At 44.9% G+C, this 19,835-nt stretch overlaps 2 protein-coding genes across 2 annotated transcripts in view; one reads left to right on the top strand and one right to left on the bottom strand.

Annotated features, from left to right (window-relative positions):
- The window catches only part of LOC144155692 (neural cell adhesion molecule 1-like), a 578,531-nt gene extending 575,819 nt beyond the window's left edge, over positions 1–2,712 (bottom strand). The window contains exon 1 of the mRNA XM_077687293.1: positions 2,410–2,712. Coding sequence (XP_077543419.1) covers positions 2,410–2,491 — 82 coding nt within the window. The 5' untranslated portion in view covers positions 2,492–2,712. The remainder of the gene's footprint in view (positions 1–2,409) is intronic.
- Positions 1–19,835, top strand: part of LOC144155693 (uncharacterized) — a 654,708-nt gene that overhangs the window by 626,036 nt on the left and 8,837 nt on the right. The gene's annotated exons all lie outside the window — the stretch shown is intronic.

Raw genomic sequence — 19,835 nt, 5'->3', positions numbered from 1 at the left:
AATTATTGTATGTCTCCAGATTTCCAGTTTTTGTTATTAGAATGTTTAAGTATTCCAAATATACCTAATAATCACCAACAAGTCAAATATCTGAGCAGCGATAGCTTTTCGCATTTCATAACGTCAATCCGAGGGCGTGACATCCTATTTAAAGCGCGGAAAAGCGATTTTAAAAGAACGTTTTTTCCTGACAAACAATTGTCCGAAAATCAGAGCCCAGTCTGCTCAGCATCCTCCAAAGGCATTGCTGCCATTTTTCGTGGCTTCCCAGTTCTCATGACCTATACTCAGTCGACAAAACCTTGCCACAACCTTTGAAAAAATTATTTGTACTTCTGATTATACATATATAGCAAATCAGAATAGGAAATGAGGGGCTCGTTGAATTAAGACATAAAATAAGGGTTGACAGCCAAGAAAACCTCTGAAAGCAAATGGAAGATTGTGATAGGTCATTGAGACAGATAAAGAATTTGGAAAGGCAGTTTGCTTTCCGAGGTTTTCTTGACTGCCAACCCTCATTTTGTCTCTCTCTGTCTCTCTCTCTGTCTCTCTCTCTCTCTCTCTCTCTCTCTCTCTATATATATATATATATATATATATATATATATATATATATATATATATATATATATATATATATATATATATAAGAATGCACTTTCATTTCACGAAGTTCAGGGATCAATTTTCTTTCTTTGTCATTTTCGATGCGTTTTATATCTAGACTAGACTTCACGTATTTCGGCCCATCACACTGAACAAGAAACAGTATTGTTTTCTCTGTGCCGTGCGGGGCCGATCGCTTGTGGAAGCACTGGCTACAATCGTCATTTTTCATGACTAATTAAATTCGCCTAGAACTGCTGCATGCGAAAATATCTTGTATATTTTGCTTCATCTTCAAAAATGAACGCCTTTTAATACTTATAGATGTTTTTCTCTGCGGATCGGTATGAAAAGAGAAGAAAATCTATGAAAACTACTTAAGGGGGGGGGGGGGTAGTGTGCGTGCTATTTAATGTTGTCCCTCGACTTTCGAACACAAATAAATGATCGTTTCCATGCACGGGTCTTACTTTAGGTCATGGCAATCATGCGATACCACTTCCATTCTTTATATGCTACAAAAAGTCGTCACGGCATACAGATGTTGACCATAGACAAGTTTTCAAAGAAATGAATTCATATCGAAATTTTGTAATTTGAAAAACAATGACTTTGCCGACCGGCTAGTCCGCAATTCATTATGTATATAACTAAAAACGGTTACAGGTATTGGGAAACAGAGTGCAAACAAACGCTTGTTTGTCGTCCTTTCTGCCGACCTTGTCCCGTTTTGCGCTGTACACATCATTGAATAACAAAGCCCTAGAGATAACACGCCCATGAGAAGGTATGACGGTGCTGTTTAGCAGCATTCGTTTGTACGCGTAGAATGAAATCTTTTAAAAATGCATATCTGTTGTTATTTTTGCAAAAAGTAAGACGTATAAATTATACCAAATTTTACGAAATATTTCAGGCAGTTGCGCGAAACTTTATGTTAAGTAAGATATGAGGAAAAGAACACGAAGTTGAGATTTCATTTTATTGTAAAATTTTGATAAACATGTGGGTAAGGTTATAAAGTGATGTAATTGAATAATAATTTTAGGCTCCTACAATTAGGCAAAATAAATTATTTTGTAACTTTAACGCTTCTAAGAAATAATTATTTTTGAGGCGGCCGCACCAACCGCGTTATTCATAAAAGACAAATTCGCTCCAATGCCAAATAAAGCCTTCAAGCCGCACTGTTTCGGCGCTTTAGAACAAAACAGAACAAATGTGTTTAAAGATTAGGATAGCTGTATGAGGAATTGACCGTTGTCGTATGTTAGCCCGATGTCTGCCTGGACCTCCTTGGCGTCGCTGGAGGGAAACGGAGGGGAAAATGAATTGTTTTTGTGGGGACACTTTTTTTTTGCCTTTAATTTTTAGGATTTAGTAATGTGTTCAATGATTGAAAAGTTTATGCGAAGTTGTTCGCGGCCTTACGGCTTCTTGCGCTAGAGTTTGGCTGGTCATCCTCCTCGGAACTTTGAATGAACTTTATGTGTGTCGGGGTAAAATATGCTTCCAGGCTAACCCATTAAAATAAAGTGAAAATTCCGGCAAAGTACCCACAGCGAAGACACCAAAAATATTAGAATCAACCAACTCGATGACATCTGTACTGTCTGTCACAGGTCAACGACTGCTGGTTACCGTTGCGAAGAATCGCTATCTGTATTGACACCACGCGGTACGGTATCTGGTGCGGCTGTGGACGCGATCTGCTGCCTCCGGTGTGTCCGTAGTGCAACGGTCACCGAGGCACGCAGGTTTCGTCCATCACCATAAGCAACTGTAAGAAAATGCACGCACCTTGGCCATGGAAGGACTGTGGAGAAGCGGGGCAAGTGAGAGTCAGCGTCAAAAAGACGGTCGCAGTCCAGGAAACTTTCATGGGTCTATGTCACCAGTGTCGTCCCGTCGACGAGCAGGGGCTGGGCAAGCGTTGCGCAGAACGGCCGCTGCCGTGCAGAGGAGCGAACGCGGCGGCGTCCGAAGAGCGCCAATCGGCTCAGCCGACTTCTCAGAGCTGAGCGGCGTAATCCCAAGAGCGCGCGGTTTGCGGCGGGCGCCTGAGCAGAGCAAAGCGCATGTCGAGCGTTCGCCGCCGTCGCTGGGACTGGCGGCCTGCGGGACAGGTCGGGCAACCAACAGCGGACGCGCGGCCCGCACTGGGCGCCGCGGCGCGGGTGGGGCTCGAACCAGGGGCCGCCCTCGCCTCTGGCGTCCAAGAAAGTGGCGCCGGAGAGAGGGCCGGCAGTGAAGAGCAACATTTATTCAATAAATGCTATTCACGCTGAGTCCGCATGCACGGGCCGCAAGAATACGTGCCTGGCAAAGAACAGAGCTGCTGAAGGGAACGCAGCCACCATGCCGGCGCGGAACAATAAGAGGAACAAAATGAAAAGCTAATTGGTTTTTGCTGAAGGCTCAACCCTTTTTTTCTTTTTTGCCCCACACAGGCTATTGCTTCGCGCGGGATGCGGCTCTAAGTTATCGCGAAAAGAGTTGAACAAGATCGGTCCTCATGTTTCCTCTTTTTTCCCTCGCTTTTCAGGGGAGGCATTGTTTGGCCCCCAGGAACGGTTCTTCTTCAATTCTAGTAGCTGTTGCAAAGCTCGCACTGCAAGGTGCCATATTGAAGAAATTTGACATATAAAGGTTTTTTTTGTGTGTGTGTGCGTGGCTCTTTTCGAATAACCAAAACCGTTCGTTCTGAGGAAGAATTTACCATTTCTCATTTTTATCTTTTGATAAACGTTAAGCGAGTGTATATGCTGGTATCGTGGGTACGCCAAGAAGCTTTACTTCAAGAAAAAAATGAAACAAGTGAGCAACTGAACATAAAGAGAAAACGTCCCTTGCGTACAATCGAGATACATTTTGAATTTGGCAAAAGTAAACCACTTATGGGGGGACGACGCCTTCAGAACATTTGTTTTCCAGAGCTTCCAGCATTTTTTTCCCTATATACGGCTAACTTATCATTTATCTACTTACGGCTACGGTACCAAAGCGTAGAAGTTTATGACTTCAAGTTGTCAGTGGCTGGCCCAATCCAATGCAGCCGTCGGTATACTTAATACTCATCAGTGACGTGAACTCTAAAAATGACACCAGCCCAATCATTCAAACCGTCATAGTGCTGTTCCTCACACGCATAACAAAGCTTTGGATGCTACAGGCTATGTGTAATGAAACAACCACGAGACTTTTTCAGAAAATCAATGTTCGTGTAGCGCGCGTTCTTGGGGATTGGAACGTATTCCTAGCTACCCTAACTATATTGCTTAAAGTAATGCTAAAGTGCGCAAACAAGTTGGCCTAGATTGGTAGAACTGCAGTGCTAAGGTCTGCTAAGACCACGATTGTATCGTGAATGGCAGCAGCAGTCGTTCAATATCGCAAGAAACGTTAAGACCGTAAGAACTGCTTTCGCCAGCGCAAACAGTTTCCGCAATACGATGTGTGACATTAGAAATGATGTACATGGAAATGCGATTGGCAGAGCTTGTTCAAGCTTTTTTGTGTGTGTGGAGGGTCAGGAGGAATAAATATATCTCAAAGTTCGGGGGGCATTGGTTCTTGAAAATACGCAAACTTTTATTTTTATTTTTAATTTTTAAATATTACCATAAACAGGGCCTGGCCACTGCCACGATCCTTAAGCTGTGTTTAAAACGAATTTTTTGCTTTATTCCATACGTACAACCACATGTCTTATCCCTGTAAATGTTGAAGCCATCATACCTACTCAATGTAGTTGTATCCAACATCTATCGGCAAAAGTCACAAGGTTATTCAAGCAATCGACTACGCGGTGAAGTCAACCCTCATAGTTACTGATCACTACACTGTAAACCCGCGCATCTATTCTACAGTACCTTCTCCCAGTGGCCGCAGGTCACAGGATTATTTGTCTTGTTCGCGCTTGTTCAACGTTCACACTAAAAAAATCAGAAGAAAAAAAGAAGTGCCAGCTGCTTAATGCTCAGTAAACAAATATTGCTTGTCGTCGATCAAAAGCCGAAGAGGCAAAAAATGTCACAATAGTGCAGTTAAACCACGAAGACATGTAGGCTTCACTGTTCATTTATTTAGATTTCTTCAAGGCGTGACTCACCTGAAGCTTTACCGCGTTGCATGGGCGTTTGCGGTTGAACATGATCATTTGTATCGCAATTATTTGTTTTGTTACATTTTTCGTAGTACTAGAGTAATATGTTCGGCGATATGCTACGAAGCAAGGACACCACAGCTGAAGAGGCTATTTTACTTTAATTGCCAACTTGCCAGGGCGAGAAAATTTGTTTCAGCGAAAAGCGTCCTGTTATTAAGACTCTCTTACGACTATTTTTTTGTAATTGACAGAATATTCACTCGGTGAACGCTTTATCATATGTGCCGGTACACTAGAAATGTATTATTGAACTAAATAAGAAGTGCTAACAAACATTTCTACGTCTTGTGAAGTGATAGTAATTGCTGCAAAAACACAAAAAAAAATACTTGTGGCTTGCACTGAAGACTCTGACTTTTCATGCTTGCAGTCCTGGAAAATTGGCATTTCCTTGGCAACTAGAAGAATCAGAGTGTTGAAGCAAGAATAAATCTCGATGTATGTTGTTTAAGATTCATAAATTCAAGAATGAGATATCACGACAGATTTTTGTTATTATGTGATCATATGTGAGAGCGTAGTCCCTAAGGCGAACTTCTACTCAGCAAATTCTCGCCGGCGAAGTTCTCTCAGCGGGTGCTTATAACTAACGCGTTCGTCTCAGTTGCGTTGTCATCGACCTTACGCAAGGAAGAGGCGGTCAGTGCGGCTGCAGTACAGAAGCACGCACAGGCGATGGCCTCAACAGATGAAGCAAGCCCTGGCTGGCCACTCGTTTGGCCGCACTTCTCGTCAGTGGTGAACGCTGCCGCACCGTCGAAGCATCTAGCCTGGTTAGAATAGCCGGCCAGAAATCGTTTTTTTTTTATGTCTGCCGCCGCGCGTAGTGCACTAATTCTCTGCCAGTGCTTCATGGAGTAAAAGTTGGCCTTTAGGCATTCTGCTGCTCCCCACAAATTTACTTTTTGTATTCAGACCAGAGCGGATATTGTTGATGATGGTTTTAAAAACTTATCTATAATGCTTAGGTCACGTTAGAGTAACATGTGGTCCAATACCGGATCCTTTCATCTCCCATCGCAAATTTCAAGATTTTCACCCCTTTCGCTACAACTGCCCTCGATTAGGTCTCTCTAGGTGTAGTGCTGCTTTCGAGAATTCTAAATTTCCGATACGTTATCCTGCACCACGCACTCTGATACAGATGTTACAGATGAGCTTTACATTAGGCTAATCGATGTAAAGAATTTGAATATTTTGCACAAACATTGATTATCTCATTTATCTGCTGTTTACTTCCACTGGCGAGCAACACTTTCGTATTTTACTGTCTTAACGCCCAGTCCGATTCACTGCCTTTATTTGAAATTAAACTGAAATTGTTTATTGCCTTGTTTTCACATGACCATATACAAGTCGCAAGGACTTTTATTTTCTAATACGAAGCTCTAAGATGAGTGCAGGAGTTTAATTTGTTCTTTTTTCTTGTTTGCGTTTGCTTAATGAAAACCACACTTCATTGCCAAGTTCACTTTGTTGTGGCGCCACCTCATGTTATCTATTCTTGTTACTCGGGTTATTCTGCACCTAGACAGGTTGTCTGTAAAGCGTGCACCCCCACAGTAATACTGTTGTAGTGGCGAAGCCACCTTCCTGCAGCAGGCATATTGCAGGCAAGGCACACTGTAAGCACTCCGGTGTTTCAGCTTCACCTCCATGCAATAAATTGACAAATCTCCGTAACCAGTCATAAAGTTTCCGCTAATGTCGAGGTCAAGCATTACATTTCATTCAAAATTTTGGCCTGCCATGTGGTAGAAGAACGCAAACCACGCGTGGTGTTCTGCAATGCGCAGTGCCACAGTGCAAGATCACATTTTTGAGCGAAATGGCATGTACGTAGCTATCATTCACCAAATTTACCTTGTTGGTGACATGAATTTATCAACCGTGTGCGTCGCGGTGAACGCTAAACCCCGGGACGGCCTCAGGGGGTAAAGGTTTGAATTATAAAAACCCTGACAAAACGATCAACAAATTATCAAAACAATAAATCAACTCAATAAAGAGGATTTTGCAGATGTGACAGCAGAGCGCAATAATATATTTTATTATTTTATAAGATGAATCGAGAGCGCTGCGCTGAAAATCAGTAAAAGATAGCAAGCATTAGTTAACAGCACGGAGGTGCCCTGTAAAAAAAGTGATGAACACGACAGGTTTACCTGAGTTTCGTTGCAGTAGTATCGAACACTTTTCAAATACCAATGCTACCCGGCTTGAGCTGACCTATATTTCACAAAGGGAGCTTTCCTTCAAAATAAATGGGGAATAAAGGAGGTTTTATTTGAAAGAAAAGGCCTCCAGGATATGCTGTAGACCCTTAAGGGCTCTTCTGTACCATAGGTCCCGTATTTAAATTTATATAAATCATTATGGTGAACCTATCTAATTTAAGTGTCGTTTACCTATGTCAAGAGACAAAGGTACAAAAAATTATAGATAATAAAAATTATCCTTCAATTTTGGTTTCCAGGTTTCATGCTTGCATATACTGAAAATTAACGCTAGGAGCCGCTTCCCCTTCAATATTAAGCGTTGAGACTGAAATTTTCGCAGGGACGCCCGTGGTTTGTACCGCGCGTAGACAAACTACACTGAGTATTAACATTGTTCTAATTATCGAGTTTCTTCACACGAAAATCACCACGTCTTCAAACAGTCTTTAAATCAAGTTGGGTCGCCACCCTTTTTGCGTCCGCAGGGAGGACGAAGGTGCGACCGAAACAGTCCGATGCGCATTATGGAACACGCACTTATGTCAGCTAGTTGGCTCAGTTTTTATAAGAAATCAGCACTAGGCACGTTGACTTCATTTTGTTAAATCTGCAATACAGATGTAAAAGGCCAGCCTATATGCACTTTTGTGTTTGCACTCTGTCTTCGCTGGCTGGCATCTTCCTTCGTCTAATGGAAAACACTGGGGCTCACTTAATGTTCTGAGAGAAAAAGAAGGAAAGACAACAAGTGTTGAGATGCCTGTATGCGATATCAATGACTACATCTAATTATTGGTCAAATGATTACTCTGCTTGCCCATATTGGAGTAATAACTGCCACGTTATTTAACCTCCCTGCAGTTGTCTGCATTTCTTAATGTCCACAGGAATAAAACTATTGTCCGCTGGCATAAAATAATTACGAGCAACACTGTGTACAGACTCAAGGCGCAGTCTACGAGGCAAGCAAGATTCGTGTAGAAGGTGAAGATCAAGCCCGATCTAAGCCACCGGGGAGCGCCAAGTAGCTTCTATTTCGAGCATTCACCTTGAATCGACTCGTGCGCTTCCTGAGACAAGGCTGTCTGGGGATTCGAAACCATTAGGCAGCACGCGTCAGCTATTCCGGTTCGTTAGAACGTCTGCCCTTGCTCCCGAGACATGCCTCCGGAATAACAATGAATGGCCACCCTTCGGCGCGGGCCGCCGTTGCGCGGGGAGCCACTCCGGCGGCTGCAGCCGGCGACGAAGTGGGCCGCCGGTCGGCAGACGGCGGCTCACGACCGGCATTGGCGCCCCAGTTGGCACGCGCGCTGAGACACCTCCCGAGCTGCCCCGCAGACGCATTTGCACGGTGCCCGTCGGCAGCCGCAATGCCACATGCGGGGACAAGCGCGCTTACCGCGTAGGAAATAACGCATTGCCCACGGGGTAAATGAGAAAAGCTGGACAGCGAAAACTGCGGTCCCTCATCCGGCGCCTGAAATAATGTTTAGCAGGAAGCAGGCGTTCGGCTGTAATGCCTTGGCGTTGTACACGTCCGTAGCCTTCAAGCGACGATGTGTGCATTGCGCGAAAATTTGATTCTGGGTCTTGTAGATCCTCAATAAACGAAGGAATTTCTTAAGTAATTCTGGGTTTTGTCGTTCTGGCATTTATTAAAACGGAAAGAATGGATCCTGTAGGGAAGGCTCGAGATTGGATGTATTTAAGGCTAGTTATTATGCGGAAATCACTTGTGCCCTATTTAATATTCAAGGCAACATGTTGCTGGGGTAAAGTACAATTAAAGTGCTAACACAAGATGCCGGGAGCGAAAGGTTGAGCAGTGTAAGTAGGATCGGCCGCTTTTGACTGGTGCAACGAAGACTAATACCGAGGTAGGCATGACCGTGACCAAGTAGAGGAGAAGCACAGAATCGTGGTTATTTTTGTGACTAGTGGACACAATTTGATTGTAATCCCACAATGAACCATGGTAGGTTCAAGGTTTCATTTTCATGGAGGTTTTTTACTTTCTTTGTATTCACATTACAACTTCCTTACGGGTGGTTAATCTACCACCGAACTATCGCCAAGATGGCTGCGGAAGTGGGTGCGCTGTGTCACTTGTTTTAAAGCTGCCATTGCTTATTATCTGTTGTACTGATGGAAACCACGGGCAAGACCTGTTTAATGGTCGTGGTGGAGTTGCGTATATCAAAGAGGTAGGGGAAAGGGGCTTCACGAAATCGGATTCAAAGGCGCGCCAGAAACGTGTACTAAAGGGCGAGGCGCTTGGGTGCGCGGAGGGGAGGGAGGGGGGGGGGGGGGTCAAAATATTTTTCGCATATCAAAGCCCATTTCAATTACGCATGCATGCATGCATCGTGCATTCTGGCACACAATAAGGGAGTGCGAAAGCTAGACAGGTGGTGTGTAGGCGGCGGCACGTCACCTGTCATTCCCGCATTGCGTTATGTGAATGCGCAGATCGGATTTGCCGCTTCCATGTTTTTCCCTGTTAGTCGCAAACATTGCAATTCGTGCGTATTGTGGGGGAAGCATACTCACGGGCGTTTTAGCTGCGGAACTGTTTAGAAGATCCCAATGTACGTTGATGCGTGTCACGCCAGGCGAAGGTGCGTCGCTGGGCCGATAGATGGAGCCATCGCCTTAACGGCCGTCCAGTGCGCTGTCTGGGTTCGTGCGCCGGAGCACGCGGCGCATGTGCCCCCTCTACACATGCACTGGTAAACTACCAGACCTCCGCGGTTGAGCTTCGAGTACGTACATACCGCGGAGAGTGGCATTGTCAGCGACCCCCGCCTCTGCAGGGGGTGGCCGCCAGCGTGCCGAAGCCAGCTCCGCTGTTTCCGCAGATTTCCCAAAAGTGGAACTTTAAGAAATTTGACAGTGGGTCACCCATAACTCAATTTATGCGTTTCTACAGCAACACCTTGTGCGATTTGCTACTTTTCTTTAGAATAAACAGGAGTAAGTTCTCAAAGTACGCTTGAATTTGGTGTTCGAAGCATGGAGGATATGCACAGTGCAGGAAGCGCACAACCAAGACGTTTTCGCGCCGAAACTATACACGTGGGCTGTGAGGCGCTCCGCAGTGGAGGGTTAAGGATTAATTTGAACCACAGGGCGTCAATTGACGTGCGCCGAAAAATCGTGGGCGCCGGTGTTTTTGCTTTTAGCCCCTCAGAAAATAACACGACCGCGGCCAGTATTCTAACCAACTACCTCGTGGTCGGTAGCGCAACGGCTTAGTGGTGAGCCACCGCGGCGACTACCGTAACCTCTCTGAGCACGAGCTTATTCTCGCTGGTTTCACAGCTTGGCGCCGTGGTGAAGCACAGGCACGCCGGGCGATCGATGCTGCTAAAAAAATTCGCTGACTTCACGTCTGTGTGCTATGCATGCAAATATGCATGCATTTAATGGGCATACCAATTTCAAATCTGTATGAGTAACTTATGCATACACTCGCACTGGTTGCTTGTAAGGCTGCATTACACATGTATCCGCATGCATTATGCACTAATAGCTGAGCAATCGCTCAGAACACAGACAAATGCATGAAAACAGACTGCCTATGAGCTTCAGACGAAGAAGGCATTATATCAAGTAAATCTGTTTCTTAACAGGGGATACCCTGCCTAAAAAAAGCAAATAATCGAGGATGTTCAGCGTAGCTATAAAATAGTTAGCGTGATGTGATGTCAGCGATGATGTCCTACAAATCCAAAGAATACCCACACGCAGAAAAACAAAAGAGATATCGCACATGTTACCAAGGGAAGACCATGCGATACTTAGCACGACATTGTAAAAACAGTGCATCATGCTTACCATCTGCCCGCTGTCGGCCACTGCGGGTCAAATACTTCTGCCGTAATCTCCCAACCACTTCCTGGGTCCCCCAGGAAGGGGTTGTTACCCGCTCTTAAGGCCGAACCGCATGGAGCGTTTTTTCACGCGATTCGTGCGCGTCGGCGTTGCGCGTGCGTTTTTTCGACGCCCGCGTCGACGATTCCGCGCCCGCGGCAGCATCTGCCTTGGCCAGATTTTGACGCGCGTCGCGCGCGGCAGTGGGAGGAGCCTGGCGACTTGCGCCAATGGGGAGGCGCGCGCCTCATGGCGGTGGTTTCGAAGCACTCGAGACAGCCGGCTGGCTCCGCCGGGGATGTTTAGGCTTACCACCCCTGCAGATATTGAACGGGCGCTTTCACTAGCGGCGCGGATGATGTTTTATAGTACCGTTGTCACCCACGTTATAAGCTCCTTTACCGCACAAGCAACTTCGTGCGTGCCTTGAGCGGTATTTTAGAAAGCGCTTAGAAGCGGTCGCTCGAGCTCCCGACACCACTTCGCTGCTGAAGCCGCCGCCATGTTGCCGCCGCCGGCCGCGGCGCGCGCAGCGTGCGGGTGGTTCCGCGGCAGCGTCAGCGCGCCTATGGCGAGCGCGGCGCGTTTTCGCAAGCAGAAAACGCTCCATGCGGTTCACGCTTTACACAATCCTGCGGCTGTGGAATAAACGTCTTCACACAATGACCCTCGGTACGTTGTAAACATGCATACACGCGCACTTTTTATATTTTTCCTGAACGCGAGCCCGTGCGTTGCCACAATTTCTTTTTCGCTTCTGGCCCCATAAGCATACCAGTGAGTCTTCCGCAGGATACCATCTCCTATTTCTTTTTATGTTTTTAGCGTAGCAGGTTCTTAGGCTAGTTGTTCGGCACTTGGTGACGGCGGTGTCTGAAACCTAACCCGCTAATTGGTTAACGGGCAGTGTCAGCACGCCCTTGGCCAGGCTCCCAACTTGAAAAGAAGCTCCCTATGTGCCGCTTGCGACCGATCAACGCCAACGTCAGACATGGTCCAGGTCCCGGACGCGATTTAAATGCAAGAAAATCCGAGGTAGCACGGGAGAGTGTCATCCCGTGGTAAAAGGGTGCGACCCTGATGGCCTATCTTACCAAACAGCGTGCGGGGTCTAATTTCATTGAGACGTGGCGAGAGATGGCGACATCGGGACGTTACATCCCTGTATGGTCAAATGAAGGTCACATGCGACATGCTGAGCAAACGGATGAGGAACGGCGCCAGCGTCGATGCCTAGCCGAGAGAGAGAGAGAGAGAGAGAGAGAGAGAGAGAGAGAGAGAGAGAGAGAGAGAGAGAGAGAGAGAGAGAGAGAGAGAGAGAGAGAGAGACTGTAGGGTTTAACGCGCCGACGCAACGCAGGCGATGAGGCGCGCCGTAGTGGGGCGCTCCGAATTATTTTGACCACCTACGGATCTTTAACGTGCTCCGAAATCTCGTACACACGGGCGTTTTTGCTTTTCGCCTCCATCAGAAAATCGGCCGCCACGGCCGCAAATCGAACCCGCGTCCTCGTGCTCAGGAGAGAGAGAGATGTGGGCATAGGTCGATAGTTACAAATTTACCGTTCTTAAGAATAAAAGGTATCCCTAGTGGAATACAATTACGTGTTTGTCTTCAATAAACGAAGAGTATGGGTAGAGTTAGATGAAGTGCGACAAAGTACGAACGTGTCACGTGTGCAGCCCAATTCCCTAACATTGCAATGGTGTTGTTTGTTTTTATTTTTTCCTCTCTCTTTAACAAGTCGCTAACTTCACACACTACTTTTCTTTGGTAATCTTAGTTCAGTCCCTGAATAAGCGATTTAATGAGCTTTTCAATGTTACTTGCCTCAGTGCATTTTTTCATTACTTGCATTGGTGCGTTCCTGATAATTACTAACGGGACCTCCTCTTACTGAATATTTGAGAAATGCTTGGCGAAAGCGCTTTACTGCGTCCTCTTCAACATTTATACGAGTATCTTTCTTCCCAAATCACCTATACTTGTAGTTGCTGCGTCGAAGTACTCAAATTTAAAAATAACCAGGGTCTACGTACAATTTTTCTAAGAAATGTTATCGCTGGGATGTTAAGCAATCAAGAAGGCCACAGGTTATATTTTTTTAGTATTTAAATCGGTTCTTTTCACCGGGTAGGGCAACTTGGTTGCCCCTATTTTTTGCGAGGAATAAAAAAGAAAATAAGTGGTCTCGCCCGGGATTCGAACCTGGGCCCTGTCATACCCTAAGCGAGAATCATACCACTAGACCAACAAGCTTTTTTTTTTCTTTACTGCATGGAAAACTGCCCTTAATACAGCCTACAAAAGTTAGGAGTCATCCAAGAAGATGCACATCACTGCAGCTAAAATAAGCCGTCCGTTAAAACTCTGGCAAGCAGACGCACGCGTCCAACAGATGCAGCCATTCTGGTGGGTCACTTTGCGCCGCATAAATGCTCCGCACCAACGCAGTTTGCTCCCGAAAAATGGACTTCGTTGGGCGAGGGGGTTCCGCGTGCGTGTCCGTCATGCGGCACTTCCACAATCTATACAATCCGATCACAACAAACATATCATAGGGCACTCCAGTAACATCTCTAAAAGGCAAGAACCGAATTGTATAAGGGGTAATGTCCATGTCCTTTTTAAGAGTTCGTTGCAACACATCCCAGAAAAACACCGCATCCCGGCACAAAACAAAACAATGATCAATGGTTTCAGGTTGATTGCATAAACGGCAATTGTCAGACCAAGGAATAGACATTCCTTTCTCGCGCAACCATGTTTTCACTGGGAGTGTTGATGTATGCAGCTTAAAGAAAAACGTTTTTGCATTTGGAGGAAGACACATACGTGTGACCCGCTTCAAAACACTGTCCTTATGGTGGCCAATGTAAGGCTGGCGATAAACCGGCACTGGGAACAGACTATCTAATAAAGTGTTCGTCAAAGCCTTCCTGGAAAGGGTAAACAGATATTGCAGGGAAAACCTCGCAGTAAGGAAATTGAAGGTGTCAACCACCTCCTTTAAAAACCCCCATGGCGGCTTCGTACTGACTTCACCAGTGGAGACAAGCAAAAACGGTAAATGAAAACTTATGCGCTGTTGAATAACGTTGAGCAGAAGTGGATGATGCGTCACCTTATAGAAGAAAAACCGAGATACAAGCTGGTGTACAAACAAATGTATCAGCCCAGCACCCCCAGACACTAATGGAAGAAACAAATTGTCCCTACGCATAGGTTCCCATTGGGACCGCCACACAAATGTTGCAAAAACTCTATGTAGAGCTTGTACTTTAGAACGCGCACAGTGGAGTACTTGCAGCACATAAACAAGCTTTGCGACAAGGAAGACATTACAAACGTGCGCACGCGCAAACACAGAAAGTTCTCGCCCCATCCATGCCTGAGAGGCTCGCTTGACTTTTTGGAGTGCCAATGACCAATGAGGCCCGGTGTTTCGTATTTGGTGCAAAGGTACACCTAGGTATTGAAGTGTGTCCTTATCCCAAGTAATGCCACCAAATAAGGACGGTTTCGCACCCCATTCACCAAACCACAATCCCTTTGTTTTTTCCATATTCATAGCTGCTCCAGACGCGCCACAAAACTGCCTGGTGAGATTAAGGGCTTCTTGAACGCTTTTTTTATCAGCACAAAAATAGGTAATGTCATCCGCGTAAGCAAGGACCTTAACCTCACAGGATAGCGATGAAAAGCCCCGTACTCTTTCACTCTGCTGAATACTAAGGCACAGAGGTTCGAGGTATAAGGCAAACAACAAGGGTGAAAGGGGGCAGCCCTGTCTAACAGACGACTTAATCGAAACTGGCTTAGACAGAACGCGGTTGACGACCAGTTGTGTGGTGCACTGTGCGGCTGAGCAGCGTGGTTTCCCCCGTTTTTTTCGAGAAATAAAAACGAGAACAAGAAAATAAGTGGGCTCGTCCGGGATTTGAACCCGGGACCTTTTGCACCCTAAACGAGAATCATACCCCTAGACCAACGAACTATTTTTTTTGTCTTTATTTCCTTTTTTTTACATTTTTACAAGTCGGCGATGTAATAAAAAGCGCCTGCCATGTTTTGGCTGGCGGAAACCATTGTAAACATTAAATGATGTCAATTTTTGAAGCACTGGCAAAATTCCCGCGTCAGGATTTTCCACTTTGTACAACTCGCACAGATAGTTCACTTTTTCCCTGAAATATGCGCTCACAGTTTGCGCATTGACATCCGCATGGCGCACCGCCATTCGAAAGCGCCAGATACTATACAATCCTAAAAGCATGATAATATCATGCGGTACATCGTATTCATTGTTTACACTGAGGAACCTGATTCCATAGGGTGTCACCGGATACTCCTTCTTTAGGGTTCTCATGAGGACGTCCCAAAACAAAATGGCATCCCAACAGTCTATAAACACATGTTCTGTAGTTTCAGGTTTTTGACAAAGAACGCACAAGTTGTTCCAAGCAACAAAAAGACCTCGCTCTGATATCCATGTTTTCACAGGGAGTGTGTTGGTGTGCAATTTAAAAAAGGTTTTCACAGAGGCTGGGATTACCATAGCTTTCACCCTGGACAAAACATCCTGTCCTCGGCCTGCAGAGTACACTGCTCGGCACAGAGGTACAGGAAAGAGAATTTCTTTCAGATCTTTTTTCCAACCCTTCCTGGAAACATTTGAGAGATAATCCAAAGAAAACCGCACAGAAAAGAATCTAACTGCGTCAACTACTTCTGGGTCATTCCATGCCAAACGTCCCAGCCGTAAAATCTACCATCACGGATTTGCTCAGTAAAAATTGTGGGTCATCCTCGCATGGCCCAAAATGCTCCCTGAAAGTGTTTTTGTCCAAAAAAAAAATTTGTTATTTTTCTAGCGGCCATTTTACCTCCAGGGTTTATAGCAAACTTACGTCTGTGAAAAAATTCATGAAAAAGTAACTTCTCTTACAATGGCCACCATTTTTTGTGAACATCATGTTTACCCCCTGGGCTGCTCTATGCCACATTTAAAAAAATATGTTTCTTTTCTTTTTGCTGTTATAGCGCCCTTTAGAAAATACACGATGTCGAGCATTTTCAAACATTTTTAGCAAATGAGCACATTCTCCCAGCCAATGAAGCGTTTGGACCTGTATCTCAGCATTGTGGACAATTGGTGAAAACTATATTTGCACTGAAAAAAGGGGCGAAATGTGCGAGAAAACGTTTGTCAAACTTGGAAAAATCTCCTTTCTGGCCCATATTCACCTTGAAATTGCGCATTGTTGTGCTCGTAGTAAAAATATCAAATACAAGCCATTCACTAGTACAAATGGTCGCAGTTTATTTCAGAAAGTTTAATTTGTACAGTTTTTGGTTTTAGCACAGAAAAAAAAATTGGCCGCGTATCTGCTCCTTTCGTTGCAAATGTCGTTAAAAGACGATAGTCGTTATCGAATTTTGCCAAGTAAATGCCTCCCTTCGCTTTCCCGCTCACCTCTCATGTTATTCCTGTTGCGTCCCGCTCCTCCCAAGGTAAAGACACCAAAGGTTTGCTTAAATCATTTTAAATTTCCCGCGTTCCACTGCTCCAAACCGGGTGCATCGATGCCAACGCTGCCGTACGGCGAATACGCGTGTTAATCGAGGCGCCCTACTTCAACGTTTATAGAACCGCGTTTCCCTAGTCCACGTGCGTTCTAAGCAGAACGTGGAACCTATCTAGTGGGACCTTTCATAACTCTTGCCACTTCAAATGCCGCCAGAAGCTATGTGGCGCGGGCGACAGCAGGCGACGGCGGAGTGATATTTTTTTCTTCAGTTGATGAAGTATTTAATCTCGCCAAAATCAAACATGTCCGATTTTTTTATAAAGGAACGCTGCAAATATCACTTCTGTATTAATTTGTTGTCTTATATATGCGTAATATCTTGTTGCTCTTCAACAATATTGACAAGTATGAACATTACACCGGACTTAGACGGGCACATTTAGCTGTGACTATATAAGACTATTGCGCAGGCTTAGTTTTACTTTGGCCGGGTGGCTGAATCGAGTCATAGACAGACAGACGGACAGACAGACAGACAGACATACAGACAGACCAAAATTTCTGGGTTTAAGCAGCCCAAGAAAGACTATCGTCTTTAAAAATCAATTTGTACAGTGACACTACTTCACCCCGTTGTTCCACAGAGCGTCTTCTCTGCACGGCATGCACCTGCCTGCCTGAAAGAGGCGCGAGCCAGCGGGTTCGCGCTACAAGAATACCTTTCACCGCAATGGTATTTGTAGCGTCAGTACAGGAAAGAGGAATAATTCGCGTGTTAGTGTGGAAAGTACAACGTGAAGCTAGCGGTGGTGCACCCATTCTACGAGTACGGGTAACTCAACGGTAGGCTGGACATGGATGTGCATTTAAAGAAGCAGGGTATGTTATACGTGGTATCTTTTAAGTATGCCGAAAATTACGAAATAAACAGCGGCGGAGTCATCGAGTTAAACGGATTTATTTGAATGCGTTAGCGGGAATTGCATAACCCGATGCTTTAAATGCACATCTGATGTCCAGCCGTTGAGTTACCAGTACTCATGGAATGGGCGCACCACCACTAGCTCCACGTTGTACGTTTCCCACTAACACGCGAATTATTTCTCTTTCCTGTACTGACGCTACAAAGACCATTGCGGCGAAAGGTATTCTTGTAGCGCGAACCCGCTGGCTCGCGCCTCTTTCATGCAAGCAGGTGCATGACGTGCAAAGAAGACGCTCTGTGGAACAACGGGGTGAAGTAGTGTCACTGTACAAATTGAAAATTTTTTTCTGTGCTAAAACAAAAACTGTTCGGATTAAACTTTCTGAAATAAACTACGATCATTTGTACTAGTAAATGGCTTGTATTTGATATTTTTACTACTAGCACAACAATGCGCAATTTAAAGGGGAATATGGGCTAGAAAGGAGATTTTTCCACGTTTGACAAACGTTTTCTCGCACATTTCCCCTTTTTTCAGTGTAAATATAGTTTTCACCAATTTTCCACAATGCTGAGATACAGGTCCAAATGCTTCATTGGCTGGTAGAATGTGCTTGTATTTGCTAAAAATGTTTGAAAATGCTCTACATCGTGTATTTTCTGAATGGCGCAATCACAGCAAAAAAAAAGGAAAAATATTTTTAAAATGCGGCATAGAGCATCCCAGGGGGTAAACATGATGATCACAAAAAATGGTGGCCATTGTAAGAGAAGTTACTTTTTCATGAATTTTTTCACAGACGTAAGTTTGCTTTAAACCCTGGAGGTAAAAGGGCCGCTAGAAAAAGAACACATTTTTTTTTTGACAAAAACTCTTTCAGGGAGCATTGTGGGCCATGCGAGGATGACCCAGAATTTTTACTGAGCAAATTCGTGATGGCCGATTTTACGGCTGGGACATTTGGCATGGAATGGCCCCCCTTCTTTCAGATAACCTCTAATTGTAGGCCATTCCTCGTTGCATGAAGAAACGATGAACTGCGGTAAAGCATTGGCAAGTGCAACTTGGAAAAAACTTCGCAAGAAAGGGACGTTTGAGTCCCTGAAGAACATAAAACGATTAACAATTTGTCTTACGTATATATGCGATAGCCCGAGCCCTCTCAGCTTCACTCTTCGAAAAAGAGAACTTCGGCTCGTGCGTTCCCATGTTGAATTCCAAATAAAGACAGCAAAAATACGATGCAACTTATTCACATGAACACGGGAACAGTGAATAGCTTGCATCACGAACCACACTTTCGCCAGAAAAAACAAGTTGCAGACAGTGGCCCTTGCAAAGACAGACAATGCACGGCCCCCCCACTTTGTGGCTTTGCCGCGCAGTCTTTGGGTTTCGCCTTGCCAGTACTGATTGCTGTCCAAATAACTCTCCATCGGTACCCCCAGGCACCGCCCAGGCGTGGTGGTCCAGTTTACGCGTTCAAATACAGTCGGTGTTGATTCTCAGGTTCCGTTCCAAAACCCGGCACACTTCTGCCAATTGACTGAGCTTTGGGTGACGTCACAAAATTCTTTGGTTATCATGACAGCTCTACTCACATTTTGTTCGTCTGTGCAGAATATGGCCACATCATCAGCATACGTTAGCAGCTTGAATTCGCTTGCATGCAACACAAAACCTCGTACATAACTATCATTGATAATCTTTAAACAAAAGGGTTCTAGAAAAATACAAAACAACAATGGGGAAGCAGGCACCCTTGCCTTACTGATGACAACACTGGAATGTACTCGGTAACACTTTTGTTAATTATCAGCTGCGTGAAGCAATCATGATACGCCATCTTAACGCCCTTTAAAATAACATCTCCAACGTTTATATGCTTCAAAACTAAAAAAAGGATCCCATGACAGACTCGATCAAAGGCTTTCTCAAAATCTACTTGTAACATGGCTACTTTACGAAAAAACATGCCACGGCACTGCAAGACACTTCGCGCTACGTGAATGTTTGTTACAATACTGCGACCTTTAATGCCACATGTTTGATGTGTCCCGACAATCATACTGATCACACTCTGAAGTCTTTTGGCAATAATCTTCATTACTATTTTGTAGTCTTTTGTAGTCTGTGTTGGCCAAAGTAATGGGTCGATATCCCGTTACAGACTGCCTTTTCAAAGGATCCTCAGATTTTGGAATAAGAATGGTGTGCGTGCGGGTGAAAGTTTTTGGCAGCGCACCATTTTTGAAAGCTTCCTCGAATACAAGAAACAAAAAAAGGGCAACCTTATTTTTGTACATCCTATACAAGTCGGAACCCAGACCATCCGGACCCGGCGCTTTCCCACGTTTTAACTCATCAATTGCTGTTTCCACTTCTTTTAAACAAATGGGTTCTTCGAGTATTTGCCTAGTCTCTTCATCTAACACTCGTAACAGTGAAAGAAACTCTCGCTCAAAAACATCTACTTTGGGACTTGCAGGGCTGAACAGTTTTGTG

Source organism: Haemaphysalis longicornis, unplaced genomic scaffold (genome assembly GCF_048455015.1).
Source record: "Haemaphysalis longicornis isolate Haplotype H1 unplaced genomic scaffold, Haemaphysalis longicornis Haplotype H1 scaffold_1, whole genome shotgun sequence".
In the NCBI taxonomy this organism is placed as follows: Eukaryota; Metazoa; Arthropoda; class Arachnida; order Ixodida; family Ixodidae; genus Haemaphysalis; species Haemaphysalis longicornis.
This window is presented reverse-complemented; position numbering and strand designations above follow the sequence as displayed.